The 18381-nt window shown below is 40.9% G+C and overlaps 1 protein-coding gene and 1 non-coding gene across 3 annotated transcripts in view; one reads left to right on the plus strand and one right to left on the minus strand.

Moving 5' to 3' along the window:
- The window catches only part of ATPAF1 (ATP synthase mitochondrial F1 complex assembly factor 1), a 72643-nt gene that overhangs the window by 33112 nt on the left and 21150 nt on the right, over positions 1-18381 (plus strand). For both annotated transcript variants that reach the window (XM_058303632.2, XM_058303633.2), the window contains one exon: positions 1679-1786. In XM_058303632.2, the coding sequence (XP_058159615.1) occupies positions 1679-1786 (108 nt within the window). The remainder of the gene's footprint in view (positions 1-1678; positions 1787-18381) is intronic.
- TRNAG-CCC (transfer RNA glycine (anticodon CCC)) lies at positions 85-156 on the minus strand. Its single transcript has one exon. It is a non-coding gene; the product is annotated as a tRNA-Gly (tRNA).

Below are 18381 nucleotides of genomic sequence, written 5' to 3' on the forward strand. Positions count from 1 at the left end.
CCCCAAACTTCTATAGCACTTACTGCATGTGTCTCACTTAACAAGCATGGATGAATTTTGATGGTTTTCTTTTTTTTTTTTTTAAGAAAGTACTGGGGATTGAACCCAGGCCCTCATACATGGGAAGCAGGCACTCAACCACTGAGCTACATCTTCTCCCTGGTTTTCTTTTTTAACCCAAACTGTAATCTCTTTGAGTAAGGCTCCCTGCCTTATACATGTTTCATTAACCAAGTCAGCGTCTTCCAAGATGCTAGATGCATTGCTTTCATGTTATTTTGTTTGCTTCCTTCTTTTTCTTTTTTTATTCCTAAATTATAGCTTAAAAAGTTAGATCCAAAGTATTTTAAGCTTTTAAAATGTCATAATTTGAAATAATACTGTGACTAGGATTGGTGTTCTGTATTTGAGGACCAAAAACAGGCATTTTTAATGTCCTTGAAGTTGATGTGAAAGGGATGCAAAATAGGATGAGGGGCAGCTCTTCATTTCATTATTTTATATTTTATAATTCATTTAACAATATTTATTGAGCATTTACTATAATAATAACCAACATTGGACTACTTACTAAGTGCCATGTTTTATTGTACACTCTGTTGGTTAAACCTCACTAATATCCTATGAGATAGTTATTATTTCTATTTGCAGAGAAGGAAGTTTGGAGAACTTAGTTCATACTGCCCATAAGTGATAGAACTGAGGCTGCGCCCAGGATATCCAACTCCAAAGACTGTGAGCTTAGCCATTATGCTATTGTGTCAGGAACTATGCTAGGTCCTGGAGAGCTATAAAACAAGGTCCCTACCCTCACAAAATTCATACACAAGTGTAAGAGAAAGATCTAGAAACAATTAAGATCAAATGATCAGTGTAAGAAGTATACTTAGGAGAACTGAGAGGCTGAAATAATAATACCCTAGCAGTAGTTAGGTTTTGATAATTAAAAGAACTCTTGGCAAAAATATTAGAGATGAAGCCCAGGAGGGTTTTTTGTTTTTGTTTTTGTTTTTGTTTTTTTTTATATATAGTTGTTTCCTTCTATATGCTAGTGTCAGATGCATGGAGCTTTAAATCCATGTATCTGACACCAGCCTCTCTTCCCAGTCTGGGTTTGAGGTTGGTAACTATTGACCTGTCCATTCTTCATGAAATTATGTTCCTATTGTTCTTACCCCTTCCCCCAGATTATATTTTAAAACTGCACATTACAAATCTGGCCCATGTGCAAACTCTGCAGCTGTTTGCTACAGTTTAGAAGAGCTCAGTCTTTAGAGCAAGCTAAGGGGAGTTGATTTCAGCTGTGAAATGCACTGGTCCATAAAAGTGGCAATTACGCAGGCACATTGCTTTCTTTAGAACTTGATTTGGTAGCTGCTTGTGCCCTTTCAGGTTTTAAATGTATGGCCAAGATGAAAGATTCATTGCCAACTGTAAACATTTTCTGGGAAGAAAGCCAAACCTTTTCCAATTGAAGACACAAATAATAGCTTGCAAACTGTCAGTTTCACCATGCCTTGGCTGTCCTGACCTTCCTACCATACACCAGACTTTCAACTCACTAGTCACCCAAGGGACTGTTAAGAGTCAGAAACTCCTCCTGTCTCTCTATTGCTCTGAAATTGCAGTTTGTTGTGGAAGTATCTTATTGAACTTTGATATGTGTTCCTCCTTGCAGACTCGAGGGGAAGCTGCAGCCAGCCAGCTGATTTTATACCACTACCCTGAACTTAAGGAAGAAAAAGGCATAGTGCTGATGACAGCAGAAATGGACTCCACATTTCTGGTAAGAATCAACTTTTACCTCTTTGTATTTTCCTAATGGCCCTGAGGGAGGTATTTGCCAAAGCTCATGAGGTGAAATACCATAAACAATCATGTACCTTGTTTCTTATACTTTAAAGTTGACATAATTTCATCTTATTTAAGAGCTTTCAAGTTGAAGCTAGTACAGATCTTCAATCATTTATTCACATTTCTGAAATCCAAAAGTCTCTGAAAACAAAGTTTTTTCATAACTCATGTGGCCATAAAACCTTACCTGACTTGAACTCATTTAGTTTTAATAGCTAAACCTTTACTTCAACTGATATTTATATTCTTTCTTAATCCCATTTGTATGAAATAGTCATACATTTTACTAGGGAAAAATCAATGTGTTTGCTTATGGGGAGTTGCATAATATACAGTTATACAGTTTGGCACCTCATTACCTTTCTATAATCCAATAATTCTGAAACCATCTAGCAATAGAGATTTCAGGTTAGAGATTACAGACAAATGGCTTCTTAAGTGTAGAGAAGAGTTCAAAGTCTGGGATGGTTCTTAATTTTTTATCTTCTGTCACATTGTTGACATATACATAGTGATTTTCTTTTCTCCTCAGAATCACTGGGATAGAGCATCAACCATATGCCCATAGCTAATGATGTCTACCGTGTTTGTTGTTTGTGTACATCAAGGTGCCAGGTGCAGCTTTGTGATTACTGCACAGCATTGTTTGTCTAGTTCGTGCTCATTTCAGTCTTATTTATCTGGCAGATTTAACTTCAAGATATTTGTAGAATAGTGGACATTAAGTGCTTCTTCCCCCTGAAATTCTTCATTACAACACCCACTTCTTTTTCCTTTCTCTCTTTTTTTTTTTTAATTATTTATTTATTTTTTTAAAGTTACATTAAAAAAATATGAGGTCCCATTCAACCCCCCCGCCCCCACCCCCCACTCCCCCCACAGCAACACTCTCTCCCATCATTGTGACACATCCATTGCACCTGGTAAGTACATCTCTGAGCATCACTGCACCCCTAGTCAATGGTCCACATCATAGCCCACACTCTCCCGTGTTCCATCCAGTGGGCCCTGGGGGGATCTACAATGTCCCGTAATTGTCCGTGAAGCACCACCCAGGACATCTCCTCGTCCCGAAAACGCCTCCACATCTCATCTCTTCCTCCCATTCCCCAAACCCAGCTGTCACCATGGCTACCCTTCCCACACCCATTCCACATTGTCTCTGTGGACATTGGATTGGTTGTGTCCATTGCACATCTATGTCAAGTGGGGGCTTAGATTCCACATGGATACTGGATGCACTCCTCCTGCTTTCAGTTGTAGACACTCTAGGCTCCATGGTATGGTGGTTGACCTTCTTCAACTCGATGTTAGCTGAGTGGGGTAAGTCCAATAAATCAAAGTGTAGGAGCTGAAGTCTGTTGAGGTTCTGGGCCTGGGTGTCATATTATCAGTCCAGAGATTCAGAACCCCTAAATATATCTAAAACCCCAGCACCAACTACAATTCCATTAAAGTAGCATGCAAATCTTGTGAAGAGACATCCCCTCTGAGTCCAATTCCATCATGCAGAAACACCAGCTCCAAAGAAGGGCCATCTGCCATGGCAGTGAACCCCATCTGCCATGAGTATAGGACCCGTGGGTCTCTTTATCCCTCAAAAGAACCAATACCTGGGGTTGTATCTACTTTATCTGTCTCTCAGACTCTGCTCAGTTGTGCATAAGGGCATTCCTTCTGACAACCTCCAGACTCTTTTTTAGAGACTCATAGCCTTATATTCTCATTTCTCCTTTCCATTTCCCCCTTACATTAGGTCAAACAGCATTTTGAAGTCATGTTATTATATATAGACAGGGATATTCTGCTGATTCGTGTTGAACCTTTAATTCAAGGTCCTTTTCTAGTTGCATCTTCAGCTGATATGTGGTAGTGATCCCTCGGTGCCAGGGAGGCTCATCCCCGGGTGTCATGTCCCACGCTGGGGGGAATGCACTGCATCTACATGCTGAGTTTGGCTGTGAGAGTGGCCCATTTGAGTAACATGAAGGCTGTCAGGAGGAAACTCCCAGGCACAGTGCTACTCTAGTCCTTATTCTTATTGCAGGTGTATAGGCTCAAAAGCATACCCATAAGTATCAGGAGCCCACTGTTGGGCCCTCCTTCCTTCCTGGTTCTTGCTGTTGCACCTGGGGGACTGCCGCTGCTCCCCTAGGGTCCACGACAGTGTCTCCCCGGCCAGGGGCCCAGTACCCCCCCCAGCTATTGTTTTTAATTGTTTCCACTATGAGTATATCTAGACATTACTATATACCCTGGGCATATGCCCTGTATAACACTACCTGTCAACCATATATATCCCGTCAATAACATCCTATATCAGTATTCCTCCACTGCCATTGTTTTTTTTTGTTTGTTTGTTTGTTTGTTTTTTTTTTAAGTCTTTTTTTTATTTTATTTTATTTTTTAATATTTATTTATTATTATTATTATTTTTTAATTACATTAAAAAAATATATGAGGTCCCATTCAACCCCACCGCCCCCGCCCCCCACTCCCCCCACAGGAACACTCTCTCCAATCATCGTGATACATCCATTGCACCTGGTAAGTTCATCTCTGAACATCACTGCACCCCATAGTCAATGGTCCACATCATAGCCCAGACTCTCTCACGTTCCATCCAGTGGGCCCTGGGGGGATCTACAGTGTCCCGTAATTGTCCGTGAAGCACTATCCAGGACAACTCCACGTCCCGAAAACGCCTCCACATCTCATCTCTTCCTCCCGTTCCCCACACCCAGCAGCCCCCATGGCTACCGTTCCCACACCCATTCCACATTTTCTCTGTGGACATTGGATTGGTTGTGTCCATTGCACACCTATGTCAAGTGAGGGCTTAGATTCCACATGGGTACTGGATGCACTCTTCCCGCTTCTAGTTGTAGACACTCTAGGCTCCATGTTGTGGTGGTTGACCTTCTTCAACTCCATGTTAGCTGAGTGGAGTAAGTCCAATAAGTCAAAGTGTAGGAGCTGAAGTCTGTTGAGGCTCTGGGCCTGGGTGTCATATTATCAGTCCAGAGATTCAAATCCCCTACATATATCTTAAACCCAGCACCAACTACAATTCCAATAAAGTAGCATGCAAGTCTTGTGAAAAGAGATCCCCTCTGAGTCCATTTCCATCACGCAGAAACACCAGCTCCAAAGAAGGGCCATCTGTCATGGCAGTGAACCCCTTCTGCCATGACCATAGAACCCGCCTCCACTGCCATTGTTGAACCACTCTGAGATCCAAAACTTCCCGTAAAGTCAATCCCAACATAATGTTAGCTTCACAAGAGTCTTAGATCACCGAAATTCATATATACAATATACAGTACTTCCCCAGATTCACCATAAAACCTTTTCCCTTCCACAGTGATATTCACATAACTTGTTCGTATCATATTTCCTGAAACTGATGTACAGATTCCGAGACAATAGCTTTCAAACAAGATGACATCTGTGCTTACTATGTGGTCCATACTTTAGGTTGTACAGTTTTCTAACCTTTTTAGTTATCCTATGTTTTGCCTTATGGTTTACATTATTAGTCTGTCGTCCCCTATATGTTTTTGGAGTAATATTACATGTTTTGTCTTCATCTTCATGTACTCTCACAAAACTCCTCTCTTGCCCCCATATTTACCTTGTTTCCATCCATTCCACATCCATTTTCCCCTCCCCTTGGGGCCCACAATGCCAGCCAATCTCGATTTCCTGAGAGGCCATGTCCAGAGATACTTGCAGCAGTATTCAGGGCCTGACTTTCTCAACTGCCCTAATGCCCTGGGAGCCATCCTTTCTCACTAGAGATACAGTTCTCTCTATTTGACGGCATTAGTCCTCCCCAGGATGTGGGTCCACCCCACCTCTCACTTCTTGGGTCTCTTCCCAATGGCACAACCCACCTTGGCAAAATGAGCCTTCAGCTATTCGCCCTGAGTCCATCCCGCATCAGACCATACCCCCTGAGCATCCTAAACAGGTAACCCTCCTACTTATACTTTGATACGATTTTCTCAACATTTTGTTCTCAACGAACACCTGATGCTCTCCCATGTTCATATGTTGCCCCTCCCTCCCCCCAATTTTTGGACAGTATTACTCCTCTGCCCATCCCCAGCCCCCCTCAAACCCACAAAGCCCCACCCGAAGGCAACCCCTTGCCCCCATTTTGTCCCTTCTTTGTGCTCATACTTACCGCCAGCTCATCACAGATTCCACCCCTACAGACGTTAACTCACATCCTTCCTCCACCCCCCGATTTCCTGTAAGCCTCTTTTCCGGTGTCTAGCTCTCTGAGGCAGTTTGCTTATTTCATATCATTGAGGTCATGCAGTATTTGTCCTTCAATGCCTGGGTTGCTTCACTCAACGTAAGATTCTCAAGGTTCATCCATGTTATCACGTGTGATTGTAGTGTATTTATTCTAACAGCCGAGTAGTATTCCATTGTGTGTATATACCACATTTTATTGATCCACTCATCTGTTGATGGACATTTGGATTGATTCCAACTTTTGGCGATAGTAAACAATGCTGCTATGAACATTGGTGTACATATATCTGTTTGTGTCCTTGTTTTCAGTTCTGATGGGTATATACCCAGCAGTGGTATTGCTGGGTCATATGGCAAATCTATGGTTAGTTTTTTGAGAAACCGCCAAACTGTCCTCCAGAATGGTTGGATCCTTCTGCATTCCCACCAGCAGTGGATGAGTGTTCCCATTTCTTCACATCCTCTCCAGCATTTGTATTCTTCTGTTTTTTTCATAGCTGCCAATCTTATGGGAGTAAGATGGTATCTCATTGTAGTTTTGATTTGCATTTCCCTGATAGCTAGAGATTTGGAACAGTTTTTCATGTGCTTTTTAGCCATTTGTATTTCTTCTTTGGAGAATTGTCTGTTTAAATCTTTTTCCCATTTTTTAAATGGGTTGTTTATCTTTTTGTTTTCAAGATTTATGAGTTCTTTATATATGCAAGTTATAAGTCTCTTATCAGATATATGGTTGCCAAATATTTTCTCCCATTGTGTGGGTTCCCTTTTTACTTTCTTGACAAACTCCTTTGAGGTGCAGAAGGCTTTAATTTTGAGGAAGTCCCATTTATCTATTTGTTCTTTTGCTGCTCGTGCTTCTGGTGTGAAGTTCATAAAGCCATTTCCTATTACAAGGTCCTGTAGATGTTTCCCTACACTTCTTTCCAAGATCTTTATGGTCTTGGCTCTTATATTTAGGTCTTTGATCCATCTTGAGTTGATCTTTGTATAAGGTGTGAGATGGTAATCCTCTTTCATTCTTCTACATATGGCTATCCAGTTCTCCAGGCACCATTTGTTAAATAGGCCATTCTCTCCCAGTTGAGAGGGTTTGGTGGCTTTATCGAATATTATATGGCTATATACCTGAGATTCTATATCTGAACTTTCAATTCGATTCCATTGGTCTGTGTGTCTCTCCTTATGCCAATACCATGCTGTTTTCACCACTGTAGCTTTGTAGTATGTTTTGAAGTCAGGAAGTGTGATTCCTCCTATTTCGTTTTTCTTTTTCAATATGTCTTTGGCTATTCGGGGCCTCTTTCCTTTCCAAATAAATTTCATAGTTAGTTTTTCTAGTTCCTTAAAGAAGGCTGTGTTGATTTTTATTGGGATTGCATTGAATGTGTAGATCAGTTTTGGTAGGATAGACATCTTAATAATATTCAGTCTTCCTATCCATGAACAAGGAATATTCTTCCATTTATTTAGGTCTTCTTTGTTTTCCTTGAACAATCTTGTATAGTTCTCGGTGTATAAGTTTTTTACCTCTTTAGTTAAATTTATTCCTAAGTATTTGATTTTTTAATTTACTATTGTGAATGGTATTTGTTTCTTGATTTCCTCCTGATCTTGCTCATTATTGTTGTACAGAAATGCTACTGATTTTTGCGCATTGATCTTATAACCTGCGACTTTGCTAAACTCATTTATGAGTTCTAGGAGCTTTGTCGTAGATCTCTCAGGGTTTTCTATGTATAAGATCATGTCATCTGCAAATAATGAAATTTTGACTTCTTCCCTTCCAATTTGAATGCCTTTTATATCTGGTTCTTGCCTCAGTGCTCGTGCAAGTACTTCCAAGACAATGTTAAATAGGAGTGGAGACAATGGGCATCCTTGTCTTGTTCCTGAGTTTAGAGGAAAGGATTTCAGGATTTCGCCATTGTAGACAATGTTGGCTGTAGGTTTTTCATATATACTTTTTATCATGTTCAAAAAATTTCCTTGTATTCCGATCTTTTGGAGTGTTTTTATCAAGAAGGGGTGCTGTATTTTGTCAAATGCCTTTTCAGCTACACAGAGGGAAAGCAAAAGTGTTGTTACTAAGTGTCTCACAATAGCAGTAGGCCCCAAACCCAGGGCACAGTCGAGGCTCTGCTTCCATATCTACTACTTGTGAAACTGTCCAGTACCAATTCTTCCATTCTTCCTTCCACTTAGAGTCTCCCTTCCATCATACCCAACTGGAAATCACTCAGAATCCTATCCAGAAGAATGGAGTCACTATTAACTAAGATAGACAAGATTACAGGAGGAACAGGTTTGGGGGGGAAGATCAGGAGGTCAATTTTAGACATATTAAATCTGAGGTGCCTGTTAGATATCCAAGTAGTAGGCAGTTAGATATGTGAACCTGGAATTCAGGGAAGAGGTCCATGCTGTAGATAAAAATATGGGAGTGCCAGCATACAGATTATATTTAAAATCATGGGACTGTAAAAAGTCACAAAGAAAGTAAGGAAGAAACTGATGATAGGAAAGAAAAGAGGTCTGAAAATTAAACCTTGGAGAATAAGGAAGAATCAGCAAAGGAGATAGAGAAGAAATAGTCAGTGGGATAGAAGGAAAACTAAAATGGTAGACTATCCTGGAAGCTAAAAGAAGAAAATATTTCAAACAATAAGGAGTGCTTAACTGGCCAACTCTCACTTGAGATAAGGATTGAGAATTTACTAGATTTGCAACACAGAAGCCATTGGGGGCCTATATAAGAGCAGTTTCAAAGAAATGACAGGGTAAAAGCATGATTGGAATAGATTTTAAAAGAGATTGGGGAGGGAAATTAGAAAAGTAAGCATAAACAACTCTTTCAAGGGCTTTTCTGTGAAGAGAGAGAATAGGGTATTAGCTGGAGGGGGAAGAAGTGAGGGAGAAAGTTGTTTTGTTTTGTTTTGAACATGGGAGGAATAACATCACATTTGTGTGCTGATGGAGAGATCCAGTAGAGAGGGAAATAATGATAATGCAGGAGAAAAAGGGGAGAATTATTGAAGTAGATTTTTGAGTGGACAAGTCTGGGAATGAGATTGACTTGTGCCAGGACTAGGATAAGTTTATCCATAACAGTAAAGAAGCCAAGGTAAGAACACAGATACAGTTGAATGGATAGAGATGGTAATAATTGTGGAAATTCTCTTCTGATTTCTTTGTGAAGTGAAAGCAAGGCCATTAGCTAAGAGTAAAGATAGAAGAATAAGTGTTGGATTTTAGAGTGGAAAAGAGAGAGTATGAAATTGTTATCTAAGATAGTGGTCAGCAAACTACAGTCTAAAACTCCCTGTTTCTATATAGCTCATGAGTTAAGCATGTTTTCTACATTTTTAACTGGTTGGGAAAAAATCTAAAGCATAATATCTCAAAACATGAAAAGTACATGAAATTCAAATTCCAGTGTCCATAAATAAAATTTTATTGGAACACGGCCATGCTCATTTGTTTACATCTTATCTGTGGCAGCTTTTCATGCTACAACAGCAGAGTTGAGTAGATTTAACAGAGACTGTATGGTCCATAAAGCCTAGAATATTTTCTATATTATCCCTTAGAGAAAATGTTTGCTGATCCATATCTAGGATAATGGTAGAGAGGATGGCCGTGCAGGTACGGCCACAGAGAGAAGGAAGAGAGTTGGATTTAACTAGGGTTATGGTTTAGCCAAGTGGTATAATGAAATAAGAGAGGGACTAAGAAGTTAAAAGTAAATCAAAGGGCAGTGGACTTGGCCCAATGGATAGGGCGTCCGCCTACCATATGGGAGGTCCGTGGTTCAAACCCTGGGCTTCCTTGACCTGTGTGGAGCTGGCCCACGCACAGTGCTGATGTGCGCAAGGAGTGCCCTGCCATGCAGGGGTGTACCCCGCGTAGGGGAGCCCCATGCGCAAGGCGTGCGCCCTGTACGGAGAGCTGTCCAGCACGAAAGAAAATGCAGCCTGCCCAAGAATGGCGCCGCATACATGGAGAGCTGACACAACAAGATGACGCAACAAAAAGAAACACAGATTCCCGGTGCCGCTGATAAGGATAGAAGCGGTCACAGAAGAACACACAGCGAATGGACACAGAGAGCAGACAACTAGGAGGTAGGGGGAGGGAGAGAAATAAAAAATAAATCTTTAAAAAAAAAAAGTGAATCAAAGGGAATAGTTATAATTATCCACCATGGAATGGAAGCCTAGTAAAGAGGAGAGTAAAAATATAAGTAAGGTTAGAGGGACCACAAATTGTGGGTCCTAGTAGGATTAAAGGATAGTTGTAGTTGGGGTACCAGAGGCAGTGAACTAGAAAAATAGGAAATAGTAGACAGTGTGTGGATATTTGAAATTGAGATTGGAGTGAATATAGTTACCAGTACTGACAAGGTTTAAGATTTGACTGTGGGAGTGAATGACATAGAGATTCTGATTCTCAGCAAACCACAGCATTTAACCATTTTAAAAGTAGACCCTAGTTGCATTTTTGTCACCTCACTCTGGTGGTCTGAAACTGTTATACAATTATCATTAAAATTTGCTTCCTAGTCTTACAATATTCCATAGTGTTATCAGAATATACATTTGCCTTGTATAAATCCACGATTGTGAGGATCTACTGTAGTACAGAACTAAATACATTAGACTTTATTTTAGAGTTATATGATATAGCAATGGAAAATGTAGACATGTACTAAGAACTATAGTCCCCTGAATACTCATGCACAAAATATGTATTTGGAGTGTAGTATCCAAAACAGTAAAGCCTAGGCTCAAATGAATGGAGATATATGGAAACTACAGGTTTCTTCTGAGCTAATTAAATTTAATGCTGAAGATTTTGAGGAGAATATTAAAAAGCCTAGCCTTGTTTGGTTCCACTTTTGTAGCAACAGATGATTTCACTGGAATGCTGTAAGTGCTGGGATAGAGACATGCACACAGGATGGGGAAGCATTAAGGAGGGGTCCCTGGCCCAGAGGGAGGGAGAAGGTTTCCTGGAGATGACAACCTGTGCTGAACTTTCAGTCATGAAATTTAGCCAGATAAAGAAGGGAATAAACAATCCATCTCAAACTCTTCCAAAAACTTGAAGAGGAGAGGGTATTTCCTAGCTCATTCTATGATGCCAGCATCGTCCTGATCCCAAAGCCAGAAAAGCACAAGAAAAGAAAATTGAAGACCAATATCTCTTATGTATATAGATACAAGGAAAAATCCTCAACAAAATATTATATTAACTGAATCCAATAGCATATTAAAAGGGGTTATACACCAAGACTAAGTGGGATTTTTCCCAGGAATGCAAGAGTGGTTCAATATACAAAAAACAATTAGGGGAGTGAATGTGGCTCAAGCAGTTTCCCACATGGGAGGTCCCAGGTTCAGTCCCCAGTTCTTCCTCAAAACAAAAAAACAAACAACAAGTAAACAAATGAAAAAAACAACTTGGGAGCCAATGTGTCTCAGTGGTTGAGCACCAGCTTCCCACATACAAGGTCCTGGGTTCAACCCCTGGCTCCAGTACCTCAAAAAAAAAAAAAAAGGAAGTACTTGGTAATGTGGTACAGAGTAGATATTCAACAATAAATACTCGTTTTTTAAAAATCAGTTAATGTAGGGGAAACGGACTTTGGCCCAGTGGTTAGGGCGTCTGTCTACCACATGGGAGGCCCGCGGTTCAAGCCCCGGGCCTCCTTGACCCGTGTGGAGCTGGCCCATGCGCAGTGCTGATGCGCGCAAGGAGTGCCGCGCCACGCAGGGTGTCCCCCGCGTAGGGGAGCCCCACACGCAAGGAGTGCACCCATAAGGAGAGCCGCCCAGCGCGAAGGAGGGAGCAGCCTGCTGAGGAATGGCGCCGCCCACACTTCCCGTGCCGCTGACGACAACAGAAGCGGACAAAGAAACAAGAAACAAGAAAACAAGAAACAAGATGCAGCAAAAAGACACAGAAAAAACAGACAACTGGGGAGGGGAGGGGAATTAAATAAAAAAAATAAATAAATAAATCAGTTAATGTAATACACCAGATTAATAGAATGAAGAAATAAAACCACATGATCATCTCAATAGACACAGAAAAGGGATTTGACAAAATTCAGCATCATTTTGTGATAAAAACACTCAGAAAACAAGGAATAAAAGGGAACTGCCTCAACATAATAAAGGGCATTTATGAAAAACCCACAGCTAACATCACAGTCAATCAAAAAAAATTTAAAATCTCCCCACTAAGATCAAGAACAAGACAAGAACACCCACTTTCACCACTGTACTGGGAGTTCTACCCCTCACAGTAAGGCAAGAAAAAGAAATAAAAGGCATCTGTGTTAGTTTGCCATAGGGCTGCCAATGCAAAGTACCAGAAATATATTGGCTTTTATAAAGGGGATTTTTTTTTGGGGTAAGAGCTTACAATTCGGAGGTCGTGAAATGTCCAAATCAAGGCACCATCAGAGGTGCTTTCTCACCTAAGTCAGGTACTGTTGATCTTAGTGTCCTGCCACGTGTGATCAGGCAAGACAGCAGGTCTGCAGATCTCTTGCTAGTTTCTCCTTGAACTCAGCTATGACCAATCAGTCATCTCTCCCTGGACCTCAGCTCCTTGAGACTCTCGGGGCTTCTCTCCTTGACCTCAGCTGTGGGTGAACCTGGAGTCCTTTCTTTCATGTGGTTGGATAAAAATGGTAGGGCTCCTTTTCCTGTGTGTTACTCTCTCTGTGTGTCTCCGTTTATATCAGACCCAGCAAGAGGGCAGAGACTCAACCTGAGTCATACCTCACTGACATAGTACAATCAAAGGGGAGTGATTGGATTCGTTCAAAAACATAATCTTTTTCTTTTTTGGGATTCATAAAAGCACTTCGGACTATCACAGCATCTAAATGGAAAGGAAGAAGTAAAAGATGATCCTATATCTAGAAAATCCCAAAGAATCTGCAAGAAAACTGCTAGAACAAATAAACGAATTTAGCAAAGTGGCAGAGTACAAGATCAATGTGCAAAAATCAGTTGTGTTTATATACACCAGCAATAAACAATCCAGAAAGGAAATCAAGAAAACAATTCCATTTACACTAGCATCTAGAAAAATAAAATATCTAGGAATAAATTTAACCAAGGAGGTAAAAGACTTGAGTATACACTAAAAACTACAAAACATTGCTGAGAGAAATTAGAGAAGACTTAAATAAATTGGAAGTCATTCTGTGTTCATGGATTGGAAGACAATGTTATTAAGATATTAATACTACCCAAAGTGATCTACAGATTCAATGTAATCCCTATCAAAATTTCAGCAGCCTTTTTTGCAGAAAGGGAAAAAGCCAGTGCTCAATTCATATGAAGTTTTAAAGGGCCACAGATCACCAAAGAAAAAGAAGAATAAAGTTGGAGGACTCACACTTCCTGATTTCAAATTGTACTACAGAGCTATAGTAATCAAAATGGTGTGGTACTGTCATAAGGATATATATGTAGACCAATGGATTAGAACTGAGAGTCCAGATATAAACCCACATAACTATGACCAAATTATTTTTGACAAGAGTATAAAGTCCATTTGATGGAGAAAGAACAGTCCGTTCAACAAATGATACTGGGAAACCTGGACTTCCACATTAACAGAATGAAGTTGAACTCCTACCTCTTAACATAAAAAAAAATTTTACTCAAAATGGATCAACAACCTAAATTTAAGACCTAAAACCATAAAATTCTTAGAAAAAAAATTGGGGGAAAATGTTCATGATCATGGATTTTGGCAGTGGATTCTTAGATATGACACCAGAAGCACGAGCAAAAAAAGAAGAAAATAATCTGTACTTTTGTGCATCAAAGGACATTATCAAGAAATTGAAAAGACAACCTAAGAGAGGGAGATATATGCAAATTATATCTGATAAGGGTTTAATATCCAGAATATATAAAGAACTACAGTGCAACAGCAAAAGCCAATCCAGCTTAAAAAATGGACAAAGGACTTGAACAGAAATTTCCCTAAAAAAGATAAACAAATGACCTATAAGCATATTAAAAGATGCTCAGTATCATTAACCATTAGGGGAATGCAAATCAAAATGACAAAGAGGGGAAGCAGATGTGGCTCTACTGATAGAGCATCTGCCTACCATAAGGAGGTCCAGGGTTCAATACCCAGGACCTCCTGGGCCATGTGGTGAGCTGGCCCACGTGCAGTGCTGCGGCACACAAGGAGTGCTGTGCTATGCAGGGGTGCCCCACGTGCAAGGAGTGCACCCTGCAAGGAGAGCCTGCCCGTGTGAAAAAAGCGCAGCCTGCCCAGGAGTGGCACCGCACACATGGAGAACTGATGCAGCAAGATGACACAACAAAAAGAGATACAGATTCCCAGTGCTGCCTGACAAGAGTGCAAGCAGACACAGAAGAACACACAGCAAATGGACACAGAGAGCAGACAACAGGGGCAGGGGGGTAGAGAAGGGGAGATAAATAAATTTTAAAAATAAATGAATAAATAAATCTTTAAAAGAAAAAAAAAAGAAAACGACAAAGAGGAAAGCAGATGTGGCTCAAGCGATTGGGCTCCCACTTATCATATAGGAGGTCCAGGGTTCAATTCTTAGGGCCTCCTGGTGAAGGCAAGCTGGCCTGCATGGCAGCTGGACTAAGTAGAGAACTGGTCCATGTGGAGTGCTGATCCGCACCACATGCTGGCCCCGTGCAGGAGTGTTGGCCTATGGGGAGAGCTGGCACAGCAAAATGATGCAACAAAAAGAAACACAGAGGAGAGACAGTAAGAGATGCAGCAGACCAAGGAACTAAGGGCCTCAAGAGAGTGAGCGCCTTTCTCCCACTACGGAAGGTCCCAGAATCAGTTCCCGGTGCTACCTAAAGAGAAGATAAGCAGACACAGAAGAACACTCAGAGCGCAGATAGTGCGTGCAAAAAAATGGGAGTGGGGGGAGTGGGGGGAAGAAATAAATAAATCTTAAAAAAAAAAAAGAGAGAGATACCATTTCACATCCACTATAATGGCTCTTATTGAAAAAATGGAAAATAACATGTTAGAGAAACACCTACAAAAAATGTAGAGAAATGGGAATCCTCATGCATTGCTGGTGGGAATGTAAATGGTGTAGCCACTGTACAAAACAATTTGGGTGGTTCCTCAAAAAGTTAAACATAGAATTACCATGTAACTCAACAATTCCACTTCTAGGTATATATCAAGAGAGTTGAGGGAAACGGACTTTGGCCCAGTGGTTAGGGCGTCTGTCTACCATATGGGAGGTCCACGGTTCAAACCCCGGACCTCCTTGACCCGTGTGGAGCTGGCCCATGCGCAGTGCTGATGCGCACAAGGAGTGCCATGCCACGCAAGGGTGTCCCCCGCGTGGGGGAGCCCCACGCGCAAGGAGTGCGCCCGTGAGGAAAGCCGCCCAGCGTGAAAAGAAAGAAGCAGCCTGCCCAGGAATGGCGCCGCCCACACTTCCCGTGCCGCTGACGACAACAGAAGCGGACAAAGAAATAAGACGCAGCAAATAGACACCAAGAACAGACAACCAGGGGAGGGGGGGAAATTAAATAAATAAATAAATCTTTAAAAAAAAAAAAAAAAAAAAGAGAGTTGAAAACAAAGACCCAAACAGAAAGATATTTGTACACCAGTGTTCATAGCAGCTTTATTCACAATAGCCAAAATATAGAAACAACCTAGTGGCCTTCTACAGATGAAAGGATAAACAAAATATGGAAATGCATACAATGGAATATTATTCAGCCGTAAGAAGGAATAAAGTTCTGATAAGTGCGTAATACAGACGAACCTTGAAAACATTATGCTAAGTGAAATAAGCCAGACCCAAAAGGACAAATATTGTATGATTCCATTTATATGAAATATCTAGAATAGGAAGATTCATAGAGTCAGAAAGTACATTAGAGGTTACAAGAGGCTGGGGGAAAGAAAAAATAGTTCTTGCTTAATAGGTACAGATTTCTGTTTGGGATGATGGAAAAGATCGGGTAATGGATGGTAGTGAAGGTAGCACAATGCTTCAAAAGTAATCATTGCCACTTACTTTTATACTTAAAAATGGTTAAAATGGCAGATTTTATGTTTTATATTTGTTATCCCAACAAAACTTAGAAAGAAAGGAAGGAAGAAAGAATGTTCCAGACAGAGAGAAAGGTGTAAGTAAATACTAGGAGGCATAAAATGGTTTGAGGAATTACAAACAGTTTAGTATTGCTGGTGTATTAGCCAACCAAAGAGATGCTGATGCTAAATACCAGAAATTGACTGTTTTTTATAAAGGGTATTTATTTGGGGTAGGAGCTTACAGATACCAGGCCATAAAACATGTTACTTCCCTCATCAAAGTCCATTTTCACCTGTTGGCACAAGATGACTGCTGACATCTACGAGGGTTCAGGTTTCCTGGGTTCCTCCCTTCCTGGGGCTGGCTTCTCTTTTCTCTGTGCTACTTCCTGGGGCTCCAGCTTAAGGCTTTAGCATCAAACTCCAACATCAAAACTCCAACATCAGAAACCCTCGAACTCCATCCTTTGCCATGCCTTTTATCTGTGAGTCCCCACCCACCAAAGGGGGGGGACTCAGTGCCCTACTGGCACAAGAAGTTTACATAATTACTTAATCAAGTAAACCTATGAATCCAATATAATCTAATATGCCCAGAGGAAAAGATCAGTTTACAAACATAACCCAATATTTCTTTTTGGAATTCATCAATAACATCAAACTGCTGCAGCTGGTTTATAAAACTAAAGTTTGGTGGATTGTGTTTACAGGATTGCTTTATGTTGATATCACAGAAGAGTCATTCAAATGTTTTGACTAGGGAGTGACCTGTTCACATTGAATTTCAAAATGATTAACCTTAATGACTTTTTCTTATACTTTCCGCAATTCTAGCTTGGTCAGTGTGATCATTTAGAAGAGAGTTTCAAAAGTCTAGGCAAGAGGTAGTGAAGATCTGAACGAGAGCATTAGTGGTAGGGATGGAGGAGAGAAAATGGCCCCAGAAATAGGTAGGAGATAAAATAGGCAAGACTTGATAAAATGACAGTAAGTAAGAAGATTGAGAGAGAGGGAGGAATCAGGTTTGTTACTATATTGAGAAACACAGGGAGCTAGTGTGTTTATCTTTTTGGGTCTTGGAAAGGGAATAGATTGCTAGTTCACATTGAGAGTCAAGAGAACAAGAGGCAAGGGGGTTACAGGGTGGGTTCCATAGCCATGAGAGACAGACAGATGAACATATGTCCCTGGGTTTTACCTCCGTACCTAGCCAAAAGGAGTCGCTACCCAAACGAAGTCTTCAAACTTCTTTTTAAAGTAGGGGGAGTAACCCTTTATCCAAACAAAATCTTACTATGTAAAATACAGGATACAACAGCTAAAACACAAGTGGAGTCACCTCGCCAAATCTCCTAGGACTCTAGAATAGTTGAACAGAACTATTCTAGAGTGAACACAGCTGAAACTACCCTGATTCCCCACCACCCCAAACCTCAGAGCCCTTGAGCTCAGGGGCTCAGAGAGTGTTGGTATCTGCCTTATATTATGGCAATGCACCTGCTTTAGAAATGGTTTGCTCTTGAAACATGTTTGAACCTAAGAAAGGTAAAATTGATGAGGTAGAGCCACCTTGATAAATCTTAATTATCTTGCCCCACCAGAAGGAGCAGCAGGCTGAAGTGAAGGGAACCTCTGGGAATCTAGAAGACTGAGGTCTGGTGCTGGCTCTGCCGCTTGTTAGACACATAACCTTGGACGTATCCCTGAACATCAAATGCCTTAGTTTCCTTGCCTATTAAATGAGGACTGGTGGTCTCTGAGGCTCTTTCCAGCTCTAAAATTCTATTAATGTGAAATAACCAGCCTTTTGGAAAAAGACTATTGATTGAGGAAGCAGTCCCAGAGATTACTGTTTGCTTGTAAGAAATGACTTTAAAGTCCTATGGGAGGGAATAGAGCTGAAGCAGCCTGTGGTATTTATAAACCTGTCTTCATCACTCTGTGGCTAAACATAGCACTTTTTTTTTTTTAAGATTTATTTATTTATTTATTTAATTCCCCTCCCCCCAGTTGTCTGTTCTCTGTGTCTATTTGTTGCGTCTTGTTTCTTCGTCCGCTTCTGTTGTTGTCAGCAGCATGGGAAGTGTGGGCGGCACCATTCCTGGGCAGGCTGCACTTTCTTTCGCGCTGGGCGGCTCTCCTTATGGGCGCACTCCTTGCGCGTGG

The sequence above is a fragment of the Dasypus novemcinctus genome, chromosome 9, assembly GCF_030445035.2.
Source record: "Dasypus novemcinctus isolate mDasNov1 chromosome 9, mDasNov1.1.hap2, whole genome shotgun sequence".
NCBI lineage: Eukaryota > Metazoa > Chordata > Mammalia > Cingulata > Dasypodidae > Dasypus > Dasypus novemcinctus.